Source organism: Triplophysa dalaica, chromosome 8 (genome assembly GCF_015846415.1).
Source record: "Triplophysa dalaica isolate WHDGS20190420 chromosome 8, ASM1584641v1, whole genome shotgun sequence".
NCBI lineage: Eukaryota > Metazoa > Chordata > Actinopteri > Cypriniformes > Nemacheilidae > Triplophysa > Triplophysa dalaica.
In genome coordinates, this window is record NC_079549.1 from 16299149 (window position 1) to 16326815 (window position 27667).

The following is a 27667-nucleotide window of genomic DNA, read 5'->3' on the forward strand; positions in this document are numbered from 1 at the left end:
ATATATGTTTAATAATTATTTCTGTAAATATTTTCCTGCACCAAATTTGTTTATCTCACTGTTTATTTATATGGTGACAGTTACTAACATACTATAAATGGAAAACAGGAAACGCCCACAATGTCACTGGATGCAAATATTGTTTGTGCTCTGCTGGATGAAATCTAAGTGTATTGACAGACTTTTTGGAGATGCATGAGAGGACACCCAAGAAAGTGGATTTTGTTTGTTTTAATGTTTAAATAAAACTGAAAGATAGTTTAAGTCCGTTTAAATGCTTAGGTGAGAATGAACTTAGCTGGGAATGTACATGTAGCCTTCCAGGCTAAAGCTCCAAATAATTTCTTTTATGCTGGCATAATTAAAACAACCAAGGACAAGTCTAGTCTAGAAATATTTTTAAATTGAAGATCTGCACAAACATGTGGTTTAGTGCGGTACATGAAAAAAACACCCCTTTTTCTTTTGCCATCATTGAATAGTGTCTAAGAAAGATAGATGCAACTACCTAAGCTTCTCCATCCAAATATGCCCTAAATTGTTTCAGACTGAGAAACTCCAAGAACCCCATGTGTGCAAAAAACATAAATGTCCAATTTTCCTCTACTTCTGCTTTATGTCTAGGTTTAATGCAGGACATAAGAAAGCAAACATTAGATAACGGATGTATATGAACCACAATCCTTCCAAAAGAATCACAACATACTGAAGGAACCAGAACATTTAAAGCACAAGTACAGCATTAGTTTATAAGGAAGCTTATGTTTCTTAAGTTAAAGACTAGGCATAAAATGCTTTGTGAAAATCACAGCCAAAAGTAAAACAATTTTGCTGCTCAACCATATGACTTGTTTCAATAGCAATTCAGTCTGATTATTTTCTTTAAACCCAATCATCTGGGCCACCCATACACAGTTTAGTGTATTAAACGTTTTCAGGCTATCTGCATTGTTTGCACTCATGAGCAACACTCTTAAAAACCATTCTTTGTTTATAAAATTAAATTCAAGTTAACTGCCTTAGGACCGTGTACATGGAAGAGAACATTGGATGTTTAGGATTGTTTAAATGCATTTCAAAAGTGTGAAGAGCAAGGCAGGTTAAAATAAGACAAAAAATCTAATCCAATTGATCAGACAGAAATGTCAAAGTGAATCAAAGTGTCTTTCGGTTCTTCGTCTAAACATAACATCACATTAATGGTTTAAAAAAATTAACACAAGAGATGACTTAATACACAAATGTTTATTCGACCAAACTAAGCAACATTATAATAAGAACAGATGTGTGACTGAGGAAAAGAGCAACTTGACAGGCCAGAAAACAAGTCTCGAGTTTAAAAGATTCACTGAGTGTTACATTCTTCTATTTTACGGTCACTGCATGGAGCCACATTGTTAAAACATAAGTCTGATCAAAAGACCTAAAAGCTTCACATATGACAGATCCTTTAAACTTTCTGTTCTTTAGTCAGAAATGAATTTTGAACCACAGAATTTGTGGTACTACTTGCAATCTACCAGAAAACATAAAAAAACTGGACGAAGTCCTATAAACCATGAGTAAAGACACAGATATAGGAGAAAAGAGTGCACATGTAAGGGGAGATATATTCACAGGAAGTATTCAAGCTCATAACGAACATACGAGTTCTTCTCATCGTTGTAGATAAGTGGAAAATGTGCGATCAGTGCATCCTGGGAACCGATATAGATGCTGTTGTAGATCTTCCAGTACACGTCTCGCACTTTGCGAGCAGGGTGGAACAAACCCTGTTGAGAAGAGAGAAAAACAAAAATAGATCATTAGTCTTAATCTGTCAATGTAAAAAGTGCAGTTAAGAATTCTATGCACCATTTAAATAAGCAAAAACTAAATGAAGACGTACCTGCAAGCAATACTGCAACATACGGCAGGGACCAATCGCCACCCTTAGGCCCTCAAGGGCCCCCATGACAGCTTGGATAACATGAGGAGATGTTTCGAAGACATTAGGCCAAACATAGTTGAGCAAATGGTTGAGAGAATCCTCGCAACCAAACCCATAGACACCCAAAGACATATGTTGCACCACCGCACTGGCCGTCTGTCTGTGCACCAGATCTCTGTAAAATCCAAAATATAGAAGATTACAGCAGACTGCAAGATTTTAGTGGCATATTGGATGAAGCAGTAAATCCTAGCTCACCTGTCCATCAAAGCGTCCTCCAACAAAGGTGTGACAGCATAAATGTAATCTTTGCCCATTTCCCCGATGTACTCAAACAAGAAGGATAGAGACTTCAGGACACCGTTCTGTACATTAAGCTCAGGAACGCGGTACTCGTTCATCAGTGCAGGAAGCACAGTGAAGGGTGAACACGTCTCAGCCACGATAGCGATGGCTACCGTTGTGCAAACTCTGTTCTGACGCTCCTGTACTTTTAGATTGTTGAGCAGTGTGGCCAAGACATCGTGAGGACTAAATGGAAAAAAAAAAGAGAAAAAGATTAACAAAATTCAGAGTATCACCAAATGATTAAGCATAAACAAAGATTTTGTATTTTACCCAATAGCCTTGGCAATGTAGCCAAAAGTGTTGACTGTAGCTCTGCGGATGGCCTTTTTATGGGCTTTCAAAAGCTCCAGCAATTCAAAACAGATGCGCATCCATTCCCTGGCAGAGACATACTCTGCTCCCCTAAAAAAAAAAAAAGACATTACAACTCATGATAAACAAATATCAAACAAGGGAACACTGTACGCTGAAAAAAAAAAAGAGAACTAACCTGTCAGCAATTCTGCCCACTAGATCAATGCAGTTCTCCTGCACCTTCTCATGTCTGTTCTTCAGGATGGGTGTTAAACGTGGAAGCAAGTCTTTGATAGGTGGCGTCATCTTGTGCATACCTAAGAACAGGACATGTAAGTGCTTGCAGTGTGGGATGTAATGACATTGAATGCTTAAGACCACGGTTCTGAGAGACACTTACCAATGACATTGACTATAGCTTTAAGGGCTCCGAGGATGCTACCAAGTACTTCTGGATACTCTTCTCCCAGGTACTCATACAGCACCACACCCAAGTGTCCCATCAGCTTTTCCTATTCAAGCAATATCACCATTCAGGACATGTATTAGTGAGCAGAAACGATATATCAGAGTTCACAAATTGCAATTACAATTCTCAAGTTGAATGAATATATTGAGAGTGGTGCCTCACCTCTTGGCATGTTTTCATGACCACTGCTGTGCGAGAAATTAGGTCGGCTGCCTGTTGACGAACTTTGGCCGATTTGTTGTTGAGACGCCACAGCACTGTACCGCAGATCTGAGGCAAGTATGGTTTGACTCTCTTGCCCAGAGCGTTTACCACTGTGCCAAAGCCATTCAGCATGACTGAATCCTGGAGATACGAAGAAGATTGTTGCAGTGAGACCACTAACAGAGCATGATACTCCAAACAAGGCTTGTAACAATGGTTAAGTGTCAATCACCTCTGTGGTCTGTTCTTGGAAAGCATACAGAATACCGTCAATCAGCTGCTCTTCCAGTTTGTGGTCGATGTCGGCGGCACCAAGGTTACCCATGATTTTTTCAATGGTCTCCATGACCATCTTTCTGTACTGCTCAGCTTCATCTTTCAAGTCATCCACAATACGCGAGATGATCTCAGCAGCCCCCACCTTATTGGCCAGCTCCACTGTAGTGTCCACCAACTGATGAATGAAGAACAAAGTTAAATCCATTTCAACTCAGACTTCAGAACAGCTCATTCAAAGTTACAATCATACCTGTCTGTAGTTACGCCTGTCTAACGCCATTCTGTGCTGCCAGAAATGTTTGAAGAAGGGGGGCAAGATTTCTGTTTTAATGTAATTGGCTTCCACACCATCTGTGCCACAGCACTGCTTCACCACCTAAAGAAAAAAATACTAAAGGTTAATCTGTAATATCGGGAAAGATAATAGAACTAAGTTAGTTTGGCTTTTATCTATCACACCTTAAGGACAATCTTTTTCATCTCCTCGTCTGGAGACTGGAACTCTCGAATGAGAATCAGCATCACTTCTCTGGTGTAATAATTGGCATATTCAGCATCCATAAGAGGAATCAAGTATCCAATAGCTTTCAAGAAGGCAGCAAGACCCTGAGAACACACAGAACAATGTTAAACATTTATTTCTTGTAAATGAAACAAGTAATTTCAGAGTAAATAGCCGAAATTTATACGTGAACTTGAACATAAATGGAGTCTATTGATCCAACCACTTCTGAAGCATTCTCACCTTGCCTCTGTGTTGCCTGATACCCTTCCAAAGAGGTTTGAGCACAGAATCGAAAGACTCGATACCATATGGGGTGGCAGCTTCTGCTAGGGCAGCAATAGCCAAAGCACTGATGGTTCGTACTTTTTGTTGCTCATCCACAAGACCTGTGAGGGAAAAACATTTTCTCAATCATTTTCTCATGAGTAATGAGAAAAATAATTGGATCTTAGTTTTCAATACAGAACACATAAGAAACGTCAGTGGGAGATTTTGTAAAAAAAAAGATCAAAAACACTTTAGGATAAAACATTAAATTCAATTCAAGTCACGCCATGAATGCTAAATTGTAGAACATTATCATAATAATCCAATACAACGGGAAAGATGACAACCACACCAGAATACTTCACATCACCAGAATGCGACACTAACCATGTTCTATAATCTCCACTAAACTGCGGAGATGGGGCAGGATAGCGCAGCCCATGAGAATGGCGATCTGCTGTACAATCTTGATGCCTGTGTGACGAGCCTGCCAGGATTTCTTGCTCTTACACACAGCCTTGAGAAAAGGTAGGAGAGATGGAATGCCCAGGGCAGAGGCCACAACAGCAAAAGCACGAGCTGTCGTGTTTCTCACGTACTCGTCCATGTTGTCAATATCAGGCCTCATTGTAGAAATCATGGTGGCCAGACCAGCAGCCTGCGAAAGAACACAGATGGTAATAAGAAAACCTAAAATGATCAAACAATACGATGACAAGGCAGCGAGAACGTAAGGACTAGTGGTTGAACAATATAAACGCTATTATGTAGAGAAAGGATCTAGATTTCTGATTACCTTGGCCAAATTGGAGATGATCTCTCTGCCCTCGACTCTAGCGTAGTAATCTTCATCAATCAGCAGAGGCTCAATCACCACAAGAATCTGCAAAAATAAATGTAAAGATTACATTTTCTTCACTGAATTAAAATAAACTATGATAATATTGATGCTAACAGGTACATAGTTACCTTGTGGACGTAAGGCCGAACCAAATCATCAAGTTTGTAGAGAATGCGGTCGATGACCTTAACCAAGAGATGTCTCTCCTGGTCCTCTAGTGTAGGAGACATCAGCAAAGGCAGGATCTGATTAAAGAGGGGTCCGGCACCAAACTCTCTGGCCTTATCTGTGATTTGACGGAGCGCAGCCTGAAAGCAGACACCTGGTTAGAGGTCATGCTTGTAAAATTGTTACAGTTAAGTAAAGTGCAAGAGAAAAGCTAACCTTTCTCATGGGAGGTGTCCCGTTTTTGATCTTCAGAAGGAGCTTCATGATCTTACGTTCCTTCTGTTCCTCTGGACTGAGGGTGGACTCATCAACTTCAACCTGAGAACAGAGACTGGAATGTTCATGTACAGCAAGAGAAGCATGGATCCACACCAACTGATGGAAAGGTTTGCAGCCAAGAACACCTAGAAATACTTTTCTGACCTGGAAATTATTTTCTTTTTGGATTGTGGATAGCAAGATTGACTCACCAACAGTTTGTCAAAGTACTGGATGTCATCTGGCTTAAGGAAGGGCAGGTTTCCAGAGGGCTGGTCGTTCATCTGTTTTGTAGATCGGTCCTCTACTTGCATGTGGAAGCCGGTCATGCCTCCAATGGGGGTTGGTGTTGCAGCTAATTTACGGGCAGGGGTACGGATGGGCACGTAGCCTGCTGGTGGGGGAAGTACCTATGGAAATAATTGGAAAAACATTATTTAATACATTTAAGGCTATATCTCTAAATGAATCTAAAAAAACATATTTTTTTTATATTTGTGTAACAGATAAATGCAAGTACTTTGTATCCTTCTGGAAACATAGCATCAAGTTCCTCATCAGTCAGTGGGCGGTTCCTTTCATCAATCTCTCTCTCCCAACGCCAGGCCTGTAGTTGTTCTGGTGTCATACTCATCAGGTGACCTATCAATATACCAAAGGTTTAATGCGACTGCCACGGTATACTCCGAGAACAACAATACAAACTGGAGCTCAACCAAATTTTATTCACAGCACTAATCAAGTACCTGGAGTAGGTGTGGCCATATTCATAGCGGGTGTGCCCAGAGGTGTCTTTCCTGGTGTGAGAATAGGGGTTGAGGAGCCCATCTGACTGGCTGGTGTTTCGTCCCATCTCGACTTCCTCTTGCTTGCACCCGGGGTGGGGGTCTCTCCCACGGATTCATCTCCCCTGTCTGTGCGTGGCGTCTCAGCCCAGCCACTTCCATGCCCGGGTGTCTCTGAAATACAAAACAATGATTTACAGACATTCTGCTTAATTTATGCATCAACAGCTTAATAAGCATGACAGAAAATAAACACCTCTTTCTGTCTTTGGCGTCTCATCCCAGCGATTCTTGCGTACACTGGAATTCGCTCCACCGTGACCAGGAGTGGCATGTCCAGGGGTATCCCGACCTGGCGTGGCAGCTCCAGCTGGGGTGTGACTGGGTGTGGGATCCCACATACGGGAACTTGGTGTGGCTCCTGGGGTCTCGCTACCTTTGGAACGGCCAGGTGTCTCATCCCAACGACTGTTGGATGGTGTATGCCCTGGTGTATGTCCAGGTGTCTACATGGAACAAATAAGGCCATGTTTTAAAATGTCTTCAGAATCATGTTTCTTTTCCAAACTACCATGGCTTATACCCACTTCAGGAGCATTATCTGCCTGGTCCCAGCTGGACACTTTTTTGGGTGTGGTGTTGCCTGGGGTTTGGTCAGCTGTCTGGTCCCATCGACGTTTGCGTTTGGCAACAGCGGCCTGAGACGCAGCAGAGCCATTAACTGCTTTCAGCTCCCCAGATTTTGCTTTCTCAACCATCTGCAGCCTGATCTCTCTCTGTAACAGAAACACACCGTGTTTGATCCAAAATCAAACATGCATTTTTAAACAAACAACCATTTACTCAACAAATTTGGTCAACTTAACATGCTACTTTTTAAGGCTGTTCAACAATTAATTGTGATGCATCAGATCCAGAATAAAAGTTTGTGTTTACATGACATACTCCTGTGTTCCATGTATATTATAAATACAAAATATGGAGAGCACAAACACATTATTTAAACAAACTTTTATTCCGGATGCGATTAATCGCTGAACAACCCTAATAGTTTTACCAAATGGCATCATTCATTTTCCAAGTAAACACAAAGCTCTCAACAATGTTTACCTCTTCTTTGGACAGATGCTGCTCCTTCATAACATCCATGTATGTCCGGATCTGCACCTTGGGGTCCGGCGTTTTGCCCCCTATGCGAAAGAGCACCAACAAGATGCGAGAAGGTTAGCAAAGTGAGATCATAGACAATCGTTTTTAAACAAAGCACTACAAACAACTGTCCCTGAATAGATTGCATTAAATCTTTACATTAATGTCCTCTCATAACACAAAACAACCCTAGACAATAAAAACTAAACACTCTTTACAGTCATACGTTAAAAACAGGGAGGTACAAAGAGGTTGCTGTTGCTTTTAAGAGGAGAATAGCAGAAGATATAGCCATCACTGATGCAGAGTCCTGGGCAGCGCTCTCCAGAATACGTACACTTTCAGTGCCAAGGGTCCCTCTGCAGTCAGACTTCAACCGGCAGAAAAGAAGCCTAGAAAATTTCTCTTTACCATTAGTAACACTTTGGAAAAGGGTTTGAACTCAAACACACAATAGCATACCACCTGTTCTGTTCTTGTCACTCAAACAAAAAAGGGGGATAAACCTTGTTTACAGTCTTGTGACTCCATTTTGAATTGCAAAAAGGAAACAAAAAGAAGCTAATATGCATGTTGCAGCCAGAGAGACTGAACAACTTGGGGAATTCAGATGAATAAATTTGATCTAAAAATCTGAAATGAATAACTTAAAAGCGTGAATCTGTCCTTATTAAAAATGAACTAAGATGAATTGGTTAAAATCAAGTTGAAATGAGAAGTGAGGGCATGAAAAATCTTAAGTACACAAGGTTTTCTTGTTGGTTTCCCCTGATAGGCACTCTGGCCTAACAACAGACCAAACTATGGCCTTGCTTTATCTGAGAAATACGTTTCTTTTTGTTGACCATAACCTACACAGGACGAGTTGCTGCACCCTTAAGAGAGTGCAGACAGGACTGGCAAAGCAGTACTGCTGTAGGAGAGAAATTAAGGACAGTTAGTATGGGCCTGTGGAATCTTGGTACACAGATTCTTCAATAGATATATCTCTATTTTATGATAAAATAGAAATATATTTACACAACAGTTACTTTTTAGAGTCCTCTGTCTGTGACTACATGCAAGATTTGCCTTAACCAGACTTAGTTTCCTTCCATAATCCGAACATTAGCAGTTTTGGGTGAGCAGCCTGTTAAATGCCCATTCTTAAAATCGAAATGTGCTGGTATTTGAACCAACAGGTTTTATTGATACCAAAAATGCTGAAAGTAAGTCTACATATCTGGAAATAAGCCATTACTGGTCATTTAATCTGCCTTCACTACCCGTTGGACCCAACTTGTTGTCTAAGAAAATTGTCAAAGTCAGCCACAGATGGCTCAAGTTGTGTTTCTAATCGTATACTACCAGCAGCCAGACTCATTATTGACTGCTATTAGGCAAGTAAGTGGAATATCTTAAGGAACAAGAGAAAAGTGAAGTTTAGGCTTCCAGGGTCAGTCAGTACATGCACAGAGGCAGTACACTGCAGACGATATTAAACTCACGCCTACATTTCATTGTGCCTGTTTGTGGAGCCTATAATCTATTAACCCTTCGAACAACACACCTACCTGCAACCTATGTCCTGCTGGCACAACTGACACCCAACCAACAGTCTCCCAAACATTGCTCAGCCAGGAAAGCTTGCTGTTTCCATTTACTTCAATTCATAAGCCAAACTAGGCCTTACTGAGGCAGGCTTACGGATTTGAATCCAGGGAGCAAGCTGTTGGGTGACGTTCGAAGGGTTAAGGAACATCAAGGCCGGTCTGGACAAGAACCTCATGGGTAGGGTAAATACTGATCAGCATGGATACATGTAATAAGCTAAGAGCAGGACGGTATCAAAATTTACCATCTGCAAAGGGGTCGTGGCGCTCTGGGGAGATGATCATCTTTTGTCTGCGTTTCTTGTACTCGTCCTCACGGTCCGAAATCTTCTGTGGTCTGTGTTCAGCAAATGGATCATACTGTAGGAAGGGACAATACAGCTGGTTCAAAATTCTTTTCTATATAAAAACACGGATGTATTGATAGGTGAAGCTTAAGGTATTGAATGAGCCATGATGAGATGTGAATTACCTGCTCATCTGACTGAGGAATGGAATTGAGTATTGCAACCGGAGCATGATATCCTTGTTTCTTCTGTCCCAGTAGACTTGTGGACGAGTCCTCGTCATCATCCTACAATTAAAAAAAAAAAAAAGACAAAATTCAGAGACCGCACAACAGTTTGCACACCTACAGCTGACATACATTTCATTTCACCATCACTTACCTCTTCCTGCTCATTTGCGGCAATTGAAGTCACATATCCAGCAAAGCGGCTGTCACTGCCTCCATAGATCTCCTGGTCATAGTATCCTGTTGAATCCAGTCCAACTCCCTCCTCAGCTCCCTCTACTAAGGCGGCTTTCATCCCCTGGATCTCCAGGATCTGAGCCTCAATGTCTAAAAATCCAAACAAAGAAAGAATATGAACTAAAATCCCAAATGCATCTTAAAACCACGTTTGACTGCTTGCTATAACTCTTGCGCACCTAACGTTACATGTCTCATCACACCCATAACTGTGTTATGTGTAAACTACATATATATAAAACACATACCCGGTGTACAAAGGAATATATTTTAAATTCAAAATCTTAATAATAATATTATGACAGGCAATTCATTTACAAATCACAATTTATTAAGAGTCACACGCGAAAATACGTAATACAAAGATATTCATACGAAGAAACGTTTATTACATCAAGAGGAACAAAGAGCAAAACATTTCTTCTGAAGATCGTAAATATGAAATAAACATAATTCAACAGTGAAACACACAATTAACTTAAAACAACGAAAGAGTAGAAAATATATGGGAAACTAACGTATTTAGCGCTCTATTGATCTAGGTCTGCGTGTTTGCAACGCCATTTTGGGTTCAACTCATCATCGCCACAATACATCTCATGGATAAGCATACCGAAGTAATACCAGGGTCACAACTATTACATGATAGATCTTGTTATTATTATTTCATCTGTAAATGACTTAAGCACTTTAATTGGGGGATTTGCATATATTTCAAATGTGCGCCACGATGAGGTTTATGAAACGATCAGACGCCATATTCTATTCAGCTACTCAAGCCGACCTAATTCTGTTTGTTCCTCAACAACCTCCTTCTTCAAACTAACAGAAAACAGGCAGTGCAAAACACAACACATACGACAAACGCAATTTAGAAAGCATATTTTAAAAGAGAAACAAGTACCTTCGTGTGTTTTGGCGATATTCGCCATGTTTGCGCTCCAATGCGTGCCTCAGTACCGGAAGGCCTCTACTGCACATCCGACTTTCTACGTTCACACAACAATGCGCAGGCGCACAACAGGCCACACCCCTTCACTGGCACTAAAGCGCATGCGCATTGGACAATTCTTAGCGTCAACACAAATGGCAAACGTCAATTTTTTGGCGTACAAATTACCCAGTTTAAAATGTTAGGCCAATGTGTTATAAAATTGACAATTGAATAAAGCTGGAATGCCATCAACACCAATTACGCGGCAAACTGACTTCCTTTTTAACGTCAATTTCAGTATAGTTTAGTTGCACAAGATATTTAAAAGGGAACTGACATATGCATTTTACGGTAAAAACCGCCATTTTCTTTGTTTTAACAAATTAATAGGTGCTTTTACATTGTGTCCTCAAACAGAATTAGCTGTAACCTTTACTAACTATGCACTGTAGGTCGCGCAGTCCGGGCAACCCAATCCCGCATCCCGTGACAATTCTGCGCACGCAAACCCTGTGCACAATTAAAATACTGACGTAAGTTGGTCCATCATTTGACAGACGGAAGGGTTAACCAATCAGAAACCAAGAAAATCATTCTCATCCAATAAAATACAAGGGCGGCTCATTGAGAGGGCTGGTCTTTGAGACGGAAAAGGAGTTCTTCACGGGAGGAGGCGAAAGAGAGAGTAGTAGTGAAGATGGCGAGAGGCTCCCGGTGTTTGAGGAGAGCGGTAGCGGAGTGTATCAGGCATTTGCCGTCCACAGCCAGTCGAGAAACACCGGGCAGGAATGGAGTGAGGTAATTAACGACGGATTCATGTTTCATGGTATCTCTATGCGGTTGTAAAATCGACGCGATATCTGACGAAACTCTCGGTCTGCTGACGTTAGTTGGACGATAGTTTCGGCATTACCAGTTTTACAATTTTAAGGCCAACTTCACTGGTTTTGTGTTTAAAAAAAAGGCATAATTTGTTTTCAAGTAATTTAGTAAACATTTGACGTGCTCAAGTAAGTGTAAAGCCCCATAAACTTTAGGTGGGAGCGAGAGGGAGTCACAAAACTAGCTGCCAGATATGAAGTGACACTGACAAGGTTAAGGTGTTATATAACTGTTAATTTTCCATGTGTAGATAAAGCTCTTTATTCAACTTAGAAATAGCTGTTCATCTACTGTTTACAGAGTGTCTTTATTTGCAAATAAGATGTCGATCAATTAAATGTTTAAATAAAGCTTTTTTTATTTAAAAACAACACTTGACATCCCGCAGGTAACCATACAGTTGATAAAATACGAGGGGGGTTTTATTGGCCGTTCGTTTACAACACCTTTGCCGGTTTGAGACCAGCTGTAACAGAGGTGTGTTGCCTGTATGACGTCATGCACGCAGCAGTGACGTTTGCACAAGTACCGATGGCCAGGGACGTATTGTACCATACCAAATGCTTGGCAACCAGGTGCTATGACTGTTTGGCATGAGGCCATCTAAATACTTAGATGTTGACCCTTCATGCCTTGGTGTCACAGTTACGCCATGCTTGTCAAACCTTGGCAGTGCTTGCTCCAGCATGAATGAATTGAGCACTGTTACCGTGCCATTTAGGGCAAACCTAAGCGCTAACCTCTTCTTTTTATAAAGATATGTGGACGTACGATTGACCTGATTTAATACTACTGCCCTTGTTTCTAGTGGTCACCCTCTTTTATAAATGACAGATGGAGGGCAGGTGAAAGTGTATAGCGTGTTTTCTTGAAACATAGTTCTTATCACATGATTGCATAACTCCATTTATGTAGTTCACTTTACACTTTAATAAATAAAACCTGCTTTGCACATCACTGGTACAGACTACTTGTGTGGTCTGATTTGTAAAAGACTGCCTATCACAGCTAAAAAACACTTTTAGGTTTCTCATTCGCATTTCAAAAGCTTGTCATTCAGATCCTCTTGGATTTAATTAACGATTGCGTAACAATTGAAACCAATACAGGAACATTTAAATTCCCCATCTGACACGGTAGGATTGTAACTAAGATTCTGTTTAACCATATTAACCCGTAGAATAGACACAGCGTATTTGAGGAAAAATCCATTTTTGTTCTGTACAAGTAACTTAAAGTTACAGTCTATCAATATTTACTCGCCCGCGAGTCATTTCAAATCTCACTGTATACATTTCTTTGAACCAATGAACAACACAAAGAAAGATATCTGTAAGAATTCTTGTAACCAAACAGTTCTTGGCCACCATTGACTACCATAGTAGAAATACATGACAGTGGTAGTCAATAGTGCCCAAAATCTGCTTTCCTACATTCTTCAAAATATCATATGAGGGTGAGTAAATGAAGACAGAATTTTATTTTTTGGGTGAACCGTTCCTTTAACTTGAAATTGTTGTCGACAGCTGTCGTTTGTAAATAAAAAAAGCCCTAAAACAACAATATCTCGTAATAATCAATATATTTGTAAGATGTTTGTAGTTTAAAGTTAAATACTGTATATAATACATGTTAATAATGTTGTTGATATGTGGTCCTGTTTATTAGGATTTGGATTTACGCTAAAGATTATTCATATCACCAGTCCTTTATCTTTATCTAAACTTGAGTCTTTTCTTGTGAGAAGCTCACTCAAGTAGGAATGTATTTCTATGGTTCTCTCCGCTCTTATCTTACAAATAGGAGTCGTGGGCCACCCACTCATGGGGGTCTTTTGAGCTGATAGGGTGTAAATAGCACTAATCAATACGTGTAAACAAAGTTTTCTACAATGCCCATCTGTTCATTGGTATTGAGTATTTTGTTATTGACACACTTTCACACTGTTTTGTAAACAGATATCTGTCTTCATGTGGGATTCTGATGACCAGGGCGCCGCTCCTCTTCAGGGGTCTATCTGGCCGTGCTGCCGTGACTCCAGCCAGGAGCTTCTTTAACTTCTCCGAGTCCTTCAACAAGCGGAAAGAGTACTCCGAAAGACGTATCATTGGGTATGTTCCCAGTCAAGCTAGAGATGATGCATGTTCTGTTGCTATTTTTATTTTTTATTGATGTCTGTGACGTCTCTGCGAATAATGTTAGTGTAAGTGGGCATGGAACTTTTTATGGTGTCAGCTGTCTAGGTATCTAAGGTTATTGAAGTATGGATCTGTTGGGGTGATGTTACATCATCCCAGGTTACTTGGGAATGGAAATTAACAGCTGTAGTCAAGTGACCCCTTAAGAGTAGAGGGGATTTCTGTAGTTTGGACTGCTGTGTCGGGGGGCAGGATTGAAACTTATCTCACGTAGCTAGACGTTTTTAATAAAAAGAGACATGACCAGAGTAAATTCACACAACAAATTATTTTGGTTTTTACCTGGGATGTTGGGGAGGGTTTATGTGAAAAAGTTGAAATATGTTTTGCTTTGGAAACACTCAACTATTGGTTGGATATTATGTTACATTGAATTACATTATTTTACATGCATAACATGTAATATACAGTTATGCTTGTGAATATCTTGTTTGTGTTTGACAAAGTGCTTCAGAATCGGTCTTAATATCTCAAAGATTTGATGCCACTAACACAGTGAACTTTGTCAAAATCTTTTTTTTTTTTTTTCTTAAAATCTATGAATTGCAGGAGAATACTTTCAGAATACAGCTCAATATTTACTGTTTCTCAGAACAAATATCTTTGAACTTTATCTTAAACTAGATATTTGAGACGTTCAGCCTCCGATATGGCCACTTTCTCACCTATTGGGTCATAATGGAGCTTGTGTACACAAAACTGGCTGTTAACAGAATTTGAACTACAGTAATTGATTCTGCAGTGAATATATCCCATCAGAGTCCAGCGAATCTGGTTATGTCTAACTCAACCTTTGTTAACATGTGTTAGTGATGTCATACTCAACTTAGTGTTTTGGATCACAAAGTGTATTTACAAATGTCTTTTCCAAATGGCGAATATATACGTTTTTGAGCTCTCCATAGTTGGATTTATAGAAATGGTCATTGCGTTCTTATTAAGAAACTGCAGTGGTAGTTGTCTGGCACAGCAGGTTATGCTCAGGGCTTGTAATCTGAAGGTTTATGAGCTATCACCATTACACCCTTAGGCAAGGTGCCTAATACTAAGTCACTCTATTAAGTGTACTGTTAATCATTGTCAGTTAAAGCGACTACTTAAAAATGTATAGGGAACTTACTTAAAGAGCTTTACTAAATAAAGAAAGTGTCTCATTGGATGTCATTGTATCTTCTCTCTGGCTACAAGGTACTCCATGCAGGAGATGTATGAGGTTGTGGCCAAAGTAGAAGACTACCTGCTGTTCGTGCCCTGGTGCAAGCGCTCCGATGTTATATTCCGGCGCTCTGGATTTTGTAAGGCCAAGCTGTCCGTGGGCTTCCCTCCTGTTGTAGAAAATTACAACTCCCTTGTTACTACAGTTCGCCCTCATTTGGTCAAGGTAGGTGGTTTGGCACGTCAATTTGTAAATATAGTGATTTAGTAAAACTTAAAGTTGTTATCTAGAATAGGCTAAATGTCATTCACATTACCAAGTTCCTGTTTTGACCTAAAGGCGTCTTGTTCTGATGGGAAACTCTTCAATCACCTGGAGACGGTGTGGCGCTTCAGCCCTGGGCTTCCCGGTTACCCCCGTACCTGCACCCTTGATTTCGCTGTAAGTACTCGATACAAAGCAACATATTTAGTTTCTCATGAGTGTCACCAAATTTGATTTTGCGTCTGTTCTCTGTCTGTTCCCAGATTTCCTTTGAGTTCCGCTCTCTCCTGCATTCTCAGTTGGCCACCGTCTTCTTTGACGAGGTGGTAAAGCAGATGGTGACGGCCTTCGAGCGGCGGGCATGCAAACTCTATGGCCCCGAGACACAGATCCCACGTGAACTCATGTTTCATGAAATCCACCACACATAGTTCATTCCACACGTTCAGACTGATGGGGGGAGGGGATAGTAAGGGAATTCAGGGAAATAGAAGTTTTATTGAAAGTGTTAATAAGAGAGTATTATAAGGACAGCGGAGAGAGCGGGAACTCTGTGCCTGAATACCGTCAGTGCCTGGTCCAATCAAAACTGTCGGTTTTAATTTTTTATGCTAGAAACATGTGGCTGGATCTTTTTTGGGGGACCCCCACTACCTCCATGTTAACCTTTTAGAACCGCTAGGAGTATAGAATGGCACCTGGAGCCACGTTTTTAACGAAGACCTTAAGACAGCTACCAAACACCATTACGGCACAATATACACAGGTCATGGATTGCTTTGAAAGGACGGCGATTGAGACAATTTAAAGTGCATTATGACTTCAGCGTCATGTAAACTGGTAAATGATTTATTTATTAAAACGCTTGTAGATAATCCTTTATGATTTCAAGAAAAGGGAAGAGAATAGTTTGAGTGCATGCGTGCGTCACAGGCAGAAAACTGTTGAGCCAAACTCGCACAAGGAGCTAACAGGGTATCAAGGCTGCGCGAATGACTCCGCTCTGTTGTATTCCTGCATAGCTCCACAATAAAAGCTTTTATGGGCTGAAAAAAGAGAACCTGCCTCTCTCATAATACTGCCTTATAAAACTTTACATATGGTGGGCAAACAATCGCTATAAAAATTTGTACAGATTAATTTGCCGGCAGCGCTGCAATGCACTCCTCATTGATGGGAGCGTGCAAAGTGACATGTAAGTGACAGATCATGTCCAGATCAAAGACTGCTTAAATCATCTAGAGGTGTGAAATATGTTTGGATTTTGCTAATATTGCCAATCTACGATATCCACTGTTTCTTAAAGGGCCCAATGTCTGGGAATCTCTCCTAGAGCTCTCATCTGATTGTAGTGAGGTATCCGTCAGAACAGACCTTTAAAGATTCCAATCCACACCCTGTGTGCTTCCTTTGCTTACTGCTTTTGTACCGACAGCCACATATTATTTATCATTATCTTAAAAACATGTATGCATAGTCATCCTGTATTTATTTTGGTTATGGGTAAACCACGTGTACATATCTGATGTAAAATCACAGACTAAACTATAGTGCACAATTCAGCTTTTAAGAAATAATCTTTTTCTTTTGGGGATTTTTTTGTTTGTTTATTTTAATTGAGGTGTGTAATGAGTGTGTTGAGGGTGAATATATATATATATATATATATATATATATATATATATAAATCCTGTCTGCATGGTTTATAAAGTATTTTTATATGTAAAACCAAGCCTTGTTTCTGGTGTGGTTCGTTTTGTTTGTCAACATCTGGTTCTGACAGGTTTCATACTTAAAATAGGTTGATCATGTGAGGGATAATATTAGAAGGTTTCCAAGTAATTCATGTTATGACCCCTAGTGGCCTGTGTCAGTGACAGCTTTTGAAGCCTGAAACTCTTTGGTTATGTGAGGAATGAAATACTAGTGTACTTCATACTGCATTTTACACTGTTTGGTGTCCACTCTTTTATGTTTAGAAACATTCAGAGGACAATGAAGTACACATTACATCATAATGATAACTATTAATTAGTTAAAAAGTTTGATATTTTCTCATATGTGAATGGTACGTACGTTGACTACTGATGTGTTACTGGAGACTCATTGGAGGTCATAATATTCTTATGTAATATCCTTATTAGGGATGCACGATAAATTATCGGCCATATCGGTTTCGGCCAATAAATGGTCATTTTAATGTTTTCAGCAGATAATAAAATTTAGGCTGATATATTTTAGCTGATAAATCATAAACTATTTCCTCTTGTTAAACTACTTCAGCTGCCTCTCCTCACAGTAAAAATACTAAACAGTACTGTCTAAGTACTGTCTTTCTGTTGCGATCATCCAGTTACTGCTATTAGCAAAACATTTTTGATGTAGGTACAGTGTGTAGATACATTATTTATGAATGTGTAAATTATAGGAACCAAAGCATATTGTTGAATCAGAATGCTGTCTGAATGACCTGTTAGATATGTGTCAATTAAGAAAAAGTCTTCTTGCTTGCTCTGGAAGAACATCTATAATTTACTTATTAAAAAAAAATTATACCAGAAAAGTTTGAAGGTTAATAAATCGTTAACTAGCTTAAAGTAGGCTTTGCACAGGATTTTCATACAAAAGTAGTGTTTTACTTTTTGCCATTTTATTCAGCCTTAGGAAATTTAATAATAATATCTAGATACTGTATATTAGCCAATACATCGGTAATCAGTTTCCAACGTTAAACAATCATTGGTTATCGTTATCGGCCGAAATTTTCATATCGGTGCATCCCTAATCCTTATAATAATGTTATTATAATAAAACTTGCCTTATCGTTATCAATAGTGAATATTATTGGAATAGTTCAGAACTTTGACAGTTTTAAAAGAACCCTTTAAATAAAAAAACTCAACATTTTACTCAATACGTCCTGTTATATAGCTCAAATTTTAGAAAGAATAGTTAGTTTTTTCAGCTTGATGTCACAAAGGCCACTTAAGTTTCATTCAGGTATTCGAACTTGGTACACCCTCTATTTACAACCATATTCATTCGCAAAAGATAACATGCCACCCTATAATGGCTTGTTTCATTATGACACATGTGATGTCCTGAATATAATGGGTTGCAAATGCCATTTCAAGTAAATGAGTTTAGTCTTAATGACAGTTGACCTCATTCAAGTGATTTGAAGTTTCCACTATTTTAATTACAAGCATTCATTCATTTACCAGCATGAAATCTTAAAGGGGTATGCCACCCAAAAATTTAAATGTCAGCATTTACTCACCCTCAGGTTGTTCCAAGCCTGTCACTTTTTTTCGGTTAAGGAATTTTTTTTAGAAGAATGTTAGTAATTAACAGTTCGGGAGCATCAGTGACTCTAATTTTTGTTCTGTTGAACAAAATAAGATTAATTTTTAATTATCAGTTTAATTTTTCATACTTTGGAAGTCAATGGTGCCTCAGATATCTCAATTGCTAACATTCTTCCAAATCAGAAGAAGTTGAATTTGTTCAACAGAACAAAGAACGGTATACAGGTTTGGAACAACTTAAAGGGAGAAGTTCATGACAGAATTTTCATCTTTGCATAGAGTGTCCCTTTAATCCATTTCTTTGACAACAGATATCAAACAGGCCATTTCATTGAAACATTACATTTTATTAAATAAAAAACACAGGAATTAATGACTACATTATACAAAACATTGTTGAATGATCACTGTGGTACATCTGTACAGAATGTACTCCTGTTCACAAACAATTATCACTTGTTGAACAGCAGTTTTTTGTAACAACTTTATGTACCACTAAAGATCTTTAGAACAAACTCATATTGGTTGTGTTGTAAGTGTTGAAAGTATATTTTTGAGCATTGTGTGCGAAGGCTGTTTTAAAACTGCTGTGCAACAAGTTCACCATCCCTACACTGAACCTTTATACTGAACTCTAGTCTTGACCAAAATATCCTCAACTCCCAATCAGATTTAGACACAAAACAAGAAAAACAAGAGCACTCATTCAAGCTGATATCCAAGTATTCAATTCAATGATCTGTTTTTAATTGAAACGACTAAAAGTAACAAATGAAAAGTAAACAAGAAAAACTTTGTCAAAGATGTGTAATCATCAAATGACAGTTTTATTTTTATATGAAATAATGAACACAGTGTACAAAACAATGACAATTAATGAAAAGGAATTCTTTGATACAACTGGTCAAGGTTTCTGCTGCTTTCTAGCTTGAGGCAGACTTTAACCTGAACGTCTGGCTTTACGGTCATTCAGAACCAGTTATATGCATTCAAACACTACAACAGCAACAGTTCTCATATGCACTGTTTGGCATTTGAATGGTTGGATGGAAACAATTGACACAATGTTAAAGAACCAAGCAGACAAACATTATCAGGAGAATGTCTTTAAGCAATTGAATCATGTCTTCAATCATGAGCAGAGATGAGATCAACAGTGGTGGAAGGAAGGGAGATTGGTTTAAGGTTCGTATCTTTGCTCCGTGACAAAAGTACCAGCACTCAGTATCGGCAGGTTTCTCCAAGTTGAAAGAAAGGGGCGAATCATGTCCCCCGCTCATAACCCTTTCTCTATAGTCAGTAAAGAGTGGTTTAGAAGCCCATGCCACCCATGCCTCCCATGCCTCCCATACCACCCATTCCTCCACTAGGCATTTCCTTCTCCTCCTTGGGAATTTCCGTGACGACGGCTTCAGCGGTACACAAGAGAGAAGCAACACCTGCAGCATCCAAGAGTGCTGTCCTTACGACCTGTGGGTAGAGACATGATAATGAACATTTCACATTACACAAAGAGACATGATAATGAACATTTCATATTACACAAAAACAACATTTAGACTCATGAAATTCTGTAAAACACACGCAAACCTTTGTGGGGTCAATAATTCCCTTTTCAACCATGTTGACATATTCTCCATTCAAAGCATCGTATCCGATTTCTGGAGCACTCTGTAAGATCTTCTCAACCACCAGAGAGCCCTCAACTCCGGCGTTCCTAGCAATGGTCATGGCAGGAATACGCAGGGCTCTGCGAATAATGTCGATACCTTGAAGAGTACAAAAATAACAGATTAGGGATGCTCACTCCATGATCATTTTACAGGCAAGAACAAAACAACTGTTCCAAAAGTTCATAGGATCAAGAGTATATATCCAGCCTCTACCTATTTTCTGATCAGCATTGACAGGTTTGATGTTATCCAGGGCTGGGATGCAGCGCAGGAGGGCACATCCTCCACCAAGAACGATTCCCTCCTCCACAGCAGCTCGAGTGGCATTCAGAGCATCAGTGACACGGTCTTTCTTTTCATTTACTTCAACGTCACTAGTGCCTCCAACCTAATGAAGATTTTGACATCATGAATATGATGACTTTTTCAAGCCTGACTTTGTAACGGCCAACTGAGATGTTATAGTAAAATTAACAGTGCATTAAAGTAACTGTTCACCTAAAAATAAAAATTCTCCTTGTCATTTCAAACCTTTATGCCTTTGGTTCTTCCGCAGAACACAAAAGTTATTTTGAAGCAAGCTAGTAAATGGACGGCAATGGCCCCCATCCACTTCTATTGTATGGACACAAAAGCAATGCAAGTGAATGGGGGCCAATCAACAACATTCTTCAAAAGGTCTTCTTTTGTGTTCTGCGAAAGTCATAATGACAAGAGGGTGACTAAATTGTTTATATTTGGTTGAACCCAAACTCTCTTCGGTCTCGATCACCTAAACATCTCCATACTGTCACAATACCTTTATCACAGCCACTCCATCAGAGAGTTTTGCCAGACGCTCGTTCAGTTTCTCCTTCTCATAGTCGCTGTTTGTGCTTTCCAGCTGTTCGGTGATCTCATTCACACGTTTCTCAATGGCTGCTGCATCACCACGTCCTTTAAGGAGCATCGTGTCATCCTTCGTCACAATGACCTCGCCAACCTTGCCAAAGTCATGTGCCTGGATATCTTCAATGGCCAGACCCATAGCATCATCACCAAACACCTGAAAACAAAAATGCAAGCATCCATATATAAGAAACACCTTTTGACTTTCTTAGAGAATAAACCTCATACAAACTTTACAATAATTAATATGCATCATAAGTGGATTGTAAATAAAGTTCCTAGATTTGATTTGATTAAATATTTCAAAATGAACATATAAAAAATACATGATGAATGCAATACAGAAGAAAGCCTTAAACATACAGTGCCACCAGTGGACACAGCTATGTCCAGCAGCTGGTTCTTTCGGTTGTCCCCGAATCCTGGAGCCTTGACTGCAACAACCTGCAGTCCAACCTTTAACCTGCGGGTCAGTTAACATAACCCAGAGCCTTTAAATAACAGGGTATTACTAAAGCAAAGGCGAAAGGCCGGAATAATAATAACCAAAATAAAGTTACTACAGTTTTTCCCATTATTTTTAGATATGGCAAATTGGTATTTAAGTATCTATAAACAGTGATTAGAAACACGATCTTTAATTTGCTAATATTTGTCTTCTTTTATTCACAGCAATTTTATGCTGACGCTAACCTAGCAAAGGATTTAAATACAAACCTGTTTAGGACCAGAGTGCTAAGTGCTTCTCCATCCACATCTTCAGCCACAATGACCAGAGGCTTGCGATGCTGGTTAGCAAGTTCCAGTGCCGGCACAATGCTCTGTACACTGGATATCTTTTTCTCACTTAGAAGCACATAAGCATCCTGGAACTCACACTTCTGACCTGAGTGCAAAAGAAAGCTGGAGGTTATAGCAGCCTACTAATGCGACTTTCTAATAAACAAATATTTACCTTTAGCAGTGTTGATGAAGTAAGGAGAAATGTAACCACGGTCAAACTTCATTCCTTCAATGATCTCAAGTTCATCATGCATGGTTTTACCATCCTTTAAACAGAAATAACAGTGAGTTGAACCCTCATTCCATCGTTTCAGTACTAAATACTTTCTTTACTGTAAAGCCTACCTTTACTGTAATAACACCTCTACGTCCTACTTTCTTCATGGCATTGGAGATGATTTCACCAACCTCAGTGTCTCCATTGGAAGAAATGGTGGCCACCTATACCAAAAGCAGGATTGAGCAAAAAGGTCAAAAACAACAAGCTAAGATTTTTAAATCACTTTGGTACATTTTTGCTAGGACCACCATTTTACCTGGGCAATCTCCTCTGGTGTTGTTACCGGCTTAGAGGTTCTTTTTAGTTCATTGATAACAGTTTCCACTGCTGTCATGACTCCTTTACGGATCTCTACGGGGTTGGCGCCTTTGCTAATGGTGTCAAATCCCTCCTTTGCAACCGCACGGGCCAGCACCGTGGCGGTTGTAGTGCCATCTCCAGCCTCCTCATTAGTGTTGTTAGCTACGTCCTGTACAAGCTTGGCTCCTATGTTCTTATACTTATCCTTCAGGTCAATGCTTTTGGCTACTGTGACACCATCTTTGGTGACCTTGGGGCTTCCCCAGCTCTGCTCAATGATGACGTTGCGACCCTGGGAAAGAGAACCAAATCTAGTTTTATCCAGATTATTTCTGTCAATAATCATTGAAAACTGCACACAAATGTATTTTACAAGTTGCACTGATATCTACTGATGTACTCAATTATGTCAGTAAGATAAAATATATTAAAAAAAAAGCAGCTCCCCGGCTACCAAAGCTCAACATACCTTTGGTCCCATGGTGACAGCCACAGCATCAGCCAACAGGTCAACGCCCTGGAGCATGAGGGCCCGGGCTTCAGCTCCAAACTTGATCTCCTTAGCGTATGAACGGGTCAAATGCGGGGCCAGCGCCCTGCTGACCGGCCTTATATTTCTCATCACAGTGGATAAACGCAGCATTTCTAAGGGAATGAGTAAAATAGTTCAAACACATAGTTGAGGATTTTTTCTTTGAAAAAGAAAGATTTTAATTTGATTTGTGTCATTTCTAATCCATCTGTATAGTAGTGTAATCAAAAATTAGTTTGAATAATTTTTTTAATAAATTATTGGTTTCAAAGATGAAAAATATTTGTCAACTTTCAAATATCTCTAAAACATATAGCAGCTTTAACATTAAATTATAATTAATTAAAAATCCTGAGCCAGCAAAGTAATGTTTTAAGTCAAGGTCACGAGACAAACTTTCTGAATAACAGAAAATTGTCCCTACTGGTCCATGAATGCACTGCACTGTCTGTTCTCATAATTGCATACCAAACTCATAAAACAGTAAAATAACAGGGATTTCTTGATAAATTGTGGTTATCGCGATATTCCCCAAACTATGCGAGCTTTGCGCTTTTCCTGCTTTAGGAGTTTGTTTTTTGGGGGCTAGTTTTCTTAAATCCTCCCTTAATTTTGTTTAAATTCATTTCAATTGTTTTCTTTTTCAGTGACATTATTCAAATGTTATGCGTGTACATACAGAAGGTTCAATTAAAGCTCGAACGTTATCAATTCTAGTTGTAAATGTTAATTGAAGACTTAAAGTTTGAGCCAATATCGTGGTACTAGTCTTAACGTATCGTGAGTGGGCTGAGCGCATCGTTGATCACATAAATCATGTTATGTTGCAGACGATTTTCATCTCGTTGCTCAGGTGAACACTTTATTGCACACCAGACCAAAATCATACGAAGAGAGAAAATGAATTTAAATATAAAAGCGAAAGGTAATAATTGCACTAAAGTGTACCGTGAAAGGGTCATTCGGAACCCACAAGCTTCTCCTCTAACGTTACCCCACGTGTGTTCAGGGCGTCACAAGGTCAAAATCAATCCGCGTCATGGCGACGGAAATGATCCCTTTCATCTCCATGAGTTCACGTTACAAAGTTCTCCAGCTATCCCCTTTGCTGATCAAAACGAAACATTTTGGCCCTTTCAAAACTAACCTTGGGCCTCGATGTTACAGAATTTGCTAAAGCTAGCATGGCGTGCCATAGTGAGCCATAATCTTCCCTAGACTCGAATAGGTTTTAGGAGCTGTAATTTGATTATAGAATGCCACAGCAGGAAATTATAACACTAATTTATTATAATAAGTTGTGCATTTGATATAAAATACATGGGTTGTTTTTATTTAAGATATTAAATTGTAAGCAAGTGCATCTTTTCTGAAGTGCAGAGTTCTAGAATGTGACAGGAACAAATGACAACTAATGAGACACTAAACATGCACACTGTTCATTAAAATCGCGAAGAACAAATTGACTGTTCTGACATTGGTATTACATGATGGCAATGTTACATATATAACATGTATCAACCGGTTTAACATTAGGCCTCTTTAATTAAAAATCACAGTACATTACCGTCCAATTAAAGACACGTATTGTTTGTAGTGTTGAATAAATATGAGTAATGCAATAAGTAACTTACTGTAGAGTGATCTGTAGGTGAATGAAAGGATGCGCGTGTCCGTCAGTACAGCAGCCTGAATGATATAAGCACGAGAGGAGATTTGTAGCTGCTGCAGTTACATTCACCGCACGTGTGTTCTTCATCCGGGTTACCACCCCCTTGCCCCGGGATCTGAATTACCAAATAACTTTAAATTAAATGTATGTTATGTTCTTTAACAGCATTGATACACGGCCTTTGGCTTTATTTTTATATACAAAACGTACATAATTCATATTGCTTAAAAACACTATTCAAATGTATTCTATTTGACCATGTAATTTATGTTATGCTGGTTCCGGGGCGTCAAATTCGAGAATATTCGCAGATTCTATTGGAGAAAAAAGCGAGGTCATGAGTCAAGATTGTGCAATAACAAATTGTGTTGCAACAGAATAAAACTGTTTCATGTATAATTAAACATAACTTTTCTCAAAATTGAAGATTTTTAAAAACATAGACAATATTAAAATGTCAGTCCTTAACATCTGCTATCGAGGAATATTCTAGATTTCAGGACGTGTTCTGTAAGGATTGTAAAATTGCGCATGCGCAGTGCGGTTCTAGACATTTCTTCACGTGGATACTAGCATTGAAGTGGTCCAGTTTGATCCTCTTGTGCTGTTCTGCCGGACGTGTATTCCTAAAGACCAATCAATATGGTAAGACATCTATGATATTTCATCTGTCTGCATTTTTATTCGAGTTCTTTCTATCAGTATACTTTTTGATTTCTGAAATGACGCTATTTTTTCTAACACTCCATCAGCTGCAACATCAAGGTCATAGTAATGTACGTTAGTCTTACTTTGCGTTAATCTGGGGGAATGGTGGTACTTTGCAACACACACGTGTCAGGAGCGGAATTTGTTCAAATGTGATATGAAATGTGATCACGATTTGTGATTGCACGTAACGTTATGCAATTTGGCATATATTAAACAGAATATCCTCGTAAGCATGTCATAACCCAAGTACAGCGTAGTGGTAGAAAAGTGATCATTGTGTTTGGTTTAATTTGCGAAATTCAAATGTGGACCTAATATCCAATTTTTATATGACATCCGGTATCATGAGGATATCGGTCTTCGTTAATAATGTATTTTTGTCACATAGTTGTCATATGTACATGTTAAAAGATACATTTACTTTAAAAAACAGTTTGTATATTCGTGAATCCGCTTATCAGAGGGCCCCATAACCTATAATCATTTCGACCAATAGCCTTTCAGCAAGATGTGATAACTTCCGGGTAATTTTGAATGAATGAGAACACGTGTGACCTACACAGTAACTGTGATTTCTTTTGTCTTTCGTTAGATTATTGAAGCATATAAATAAAAAGCGTTTCTCAGCTGGTGTAAACGTACAGTTGTGTATTAATGATGGAATCAGTCCGCTCTAAAAACATTAAAGAATGCTTAACTGTCTATTACACAGTTATTCGAAGCAACTTTATGACATGCTTTTGTTGCACTTTGCCTGGTGTTATATCATGAGGGGACACGCGCAACAAAATCATTCTAAATCTTCAGGAACATTCATTAATGTTCAGCCTTGAGGTTTATCATGGCGTCTGTTCTTTGCCCTTCAGAGGGATGGTAAACATTTACAAAACCCCCAACTTCTCTCCTCCTCCACACGAGTGTTCTGTCCCAAATGCCCTCTCTCATACACAACCTCCTCTCAAGGTCACACACATTAATCTGGTCAGGCAGCTGCTCTTGTCTTCGAAATAACATCATGAGAAAATAAAATTAATGGATGTTATAAAAATATATAATATAGATGAAGATTGCGCAATAGAATAGGACAACTCCTGGAGATCAGTAACAGTCATTTGGTGATACAGTTTAATGCGATTGTTTTGAGACAAATGCAGTTACTATCTTTACATTACATTTAACATGCCTGTGTTTCACAGCAGGCTTTCCGGAAATTTCTCCCCATGTTCGACCGTGTGTTAGTAGAACGTTTAGCCGCAGAGACTGTGACAAGAGGAGGCATCATGATTCCAGAAAAGGCCCAGGGCAAAGTGCTGCAGGCAACAGTGGTAGCAGTGGGACCCGGAACTACCAACAAGGTATCTCTATCTATTTATTATCTTTAAATATTTGTCTTTACATTGTGTTTGATGTGTAGGTTGTACACTATATAGGTTGGTCTCTGAGTGAAAAGATGCCTTTTCTTTTAGGAGGGGAATGTTACGCCTGTCTGTGTCAAAGTTGGAGATAAAGTTATGCTGCCAGAGTATGGAGGAACTAAGGTGGTCCTTGAAGACAAGGTTAGAACAAAACATTAATTCTTGTTCTGACCTGTAACCATATTGCATTTGCTACATCTTAGCCAAGACAGGAACATGATGCAGAATGGCCTTTCAAGTTATTCTTTTTTTCTCTTGTAGGACTATTTCCTGTTCCGAGATGGAGATATACTTGGCAAATATGTAGATTAAAGTCTGCTTGTTGTTCTGCCATCTGTTTCAATCTGGAGTTAAAGAATGGTTGCTCGGTTTTTGTTTCCTTTTTCAGTGTAATTTGATTGTAAATAAGTATGATCATGTTTTGTTACAATAAAGTAATTCTGATGTTTAGCTCATGATTTTTATTTGACACATGGACAGTTATATAGAGAATATACAACCAGCAGTGAAATGTAGGTCAGGTCAGCTAATGCAAAAGGAAAATACACAAAATACAACACAGAAGGATATGTGACCCTGGACAACAAAACCAGTTTTATGGGTCAATTTTTCGAAATTGAGATTTTTCATAATCTGAAAGATGAGTAAATAAGCTTTATATTGATGTATGAGTTGTTAGAATATGACAATATCTGGTTGAGATACAACCGTTTAAAACTCAGGAATCTGAGAAAATATTGAGAAAATTGCCTTTGAAGTTGTTAATCAGGGGCACTGTGGCAGGCCATCCACTCACAAAAATAAAGCTTTTATATATTTAAGGTAGGAAAT

General features: G+C 39.1%; 4 protein-coding genes across 6 annotated transcripts; 2 read left to right on the top strand and 2 right to left on the bottom strand.

Annotated features, from left to right (window-relative positions):
- Positions 1–1226: 1226 nt before the first annotated feature.
- sf3b1 (splicing factor 3b, subunit 1) lies at positions 1227–10897 on the bottom strand. 2 transcript variants are annotated; one of them, XM_056754354.1, is made up of 25 exons: positions 10745–10897; positions 9758–9930; positions 9562–9663; positions 9335–9449; positions 7459–7538; positions 6936–7124; positions 6605–6854; positions 6310–6522; positions 6084–6205; positions 5776–5973; positions 5522–5623; positions 5266–5445; positions 5093–5179; positions 4684–4954; positions 4270–4415; positions 3984–4130; positions 3775–3900; positions 3478–3699; positions 3204–3386; positions 2973–3084; positions 2769–2889; positions 2549–2680; positions 2189–2461; positions 1889–2105; positions 1227–1772 (listed from the first exon to the last, which is right to left on the bottom strand). In XM_056754354.1, the coding sequence occupies exons 1-25, from the start codon at positions 10770–10772 to the stop codon at positions 1614–1616; spliced, it is 3948 nt and encodes a 1315-aa protein (XP_056610332.1). In that variant the 5' UTR covers positions 10773–10897; the 3' UTR covers positions 1227–1613. The 2 variants fall into 2 exon arrangements, with proteins under 2 accessions (XP_056610332.1, XP_056610334.1); XM_056754356.1 differs by lacking the exons at positions 9335–9449; positions 9562–9663; positions 9758–9930; positions 10745–10897 and adding an exon at positions 7835–9328.
- A 517-nt stretch (positions 10898–11414) lies between these two features.
- Positions 11415–17006, top strand: coq10b (coenzyme Q10B). Its single transcript, XM_056754357.1, has 5 exons — positions 11415–11572; positions 13615–13767; positions 15043–15235; positions 15350–15451; positions 15538–17006. Exons 1-5 carry the CDS (start codon positions 11472–11474, stop codon positions 15703–15705), a joined length of 717 nt encoding a protein of 238 aa, XP_056610335.1. The 5' UTR covers positions 11415–11471; the 3' UTR covers positions 15706–17006.
- Positions 17007–19388: 2382 nt separating this feature from the next.
- hspd1 (heat shock 60 protein 1) lies at positions 19389–24795 on the bottom strand. Its single transcript, XM_056755735.1, has 11 exons — positions 24673–24795; positions 22976–23151; positions 22463–22798; positions 22272–22367; positions 22099–22192; positions 21861–22029; positions 21507–21606; positions 21055–21300; positions 20469–20643; positions 20173–20351; positions 19389–20052 (listed from the first exon to the last, which is right to left on the bottom strand). The coding sequence occupies exons 2-11, from the start codon at positions 23147–23149 to the stop codon at positions 19894–19896; spliced, it is 1728 nt and encodes a 575-aa protein (XP_056611713.1). The 5' UTR covers positions 23150–23151; positions 24673–24795; the 3' UTR covers positions 19389–19893.
- Positions 24796–25195: 400 nt separating this feature from the next.
- Positions 25196–27286, top strand: hspe1 (heat shock 10 protein 1). Of its 2 annotated transcripts, none has more exons than XM_056754792.1 (4): positions 25196–25355; positions 26618–26776; positions 26888–26977; positions 27098–27286. In XM_056754792.1, the coding sequence occupies exons 1-4, from the start codon at positions 25353–25355 to the stop codon at positions 27146–27148; spliced, it is 303 nt and encodes a 100-aa protein (XP_056610770.1). In that variant the 5' UTR covers positions 25196–25352; the 3' UTR covers positions 27149–27286. The 2 variants fall into 2 exon arrangements, with proteins under 2 accessions (XP_056610770.1, XP_056610771.1); XM_056754793.1 differs by having other exon boundaries at positions 25215–25355; positions 26621–26776.
- The last annotated feature ends 381 nt before the right edge of the window (positions 27287–27667 follow it).

Bases quoted from the DNA above. Each gene is read 5' to 3' on its own strand.
- sf3b1 (XM_056754354.1), bottom strand. From the start codon at position 10,772: ATGGCGAATATCGCCAAAACACACGAAG. The intron at 7,539-9,334 runs GTAAATTTTGAT...TCTTTCGCATAG, and splicing joins CCACGACCCCTTTGCAGATG to GGGGCAAAACGCCGGACCCC. The intron at 2,106-2,188 runs GTGAGCTAGGAT...TGGATTTTACAG, and splicing joins GAGGACGCTTTGATGGACAG to AGATCTGGTGCACAGACAGA.
- coq10b (XM_056754357.1), top strand. From the start codon at position 11,472: ATGGCGAGAGGCTCCCGGTGTTTGAGGAGAGCGGTAGCGGAGTGTATC. The intron at 11,573-13,614 runs GTAATTAACGAC...TTTTGTAAACAG, and splicing joins CCGGGCAGGAATGGAGTGAG to ATATCTGTCTTCATGTGGGA. The intron at 13,768-15,042 runs GTATGTTCCCAG...TCTGGCTACAAG, and splicing joins TCCGAAAGACGTATCATTGG to GTACTCCATGCAGGAGATGT.
- hspd1 (XM_056755735.1), bottom strand. From the start codon at position 23,149: ATGCTGCGTTTATCCACTGTGATGAGAAATATAAGGCCGGTCAGCAGG. The intron at 22,030-22,098 runs GTAAATATTTGT...TTTTGCACTCAG, and splicing joins CTTCATCAACACTGCTAAAG to GTCAGAAGTGTGAGTTCCAG. The intron at 20,644-21,054 runs GTATTGTGACAG...AATCTTCATTAG, and splicing joins ATGGAGTGGCTGTGATAAAG to GTTGGAGGCACTAGTGACGT.
- hspe1 (XM_056754792.1), top strand. The intron at 26,777-26,887 runs GTATCTCTATCT...CTTTTCTTTTAG, and splicing joins GACCCGGAACTACCAACAAG to GAGGGGAATGTTACGCCTGT. The intron at 26,978-27,097 runs GTTAGAACAAAA...TTTCTCTTGTAG, and splicing joins AGGTGGTCCTTGAAGACAAG to GACTATTTCCTGTTCCGAGA.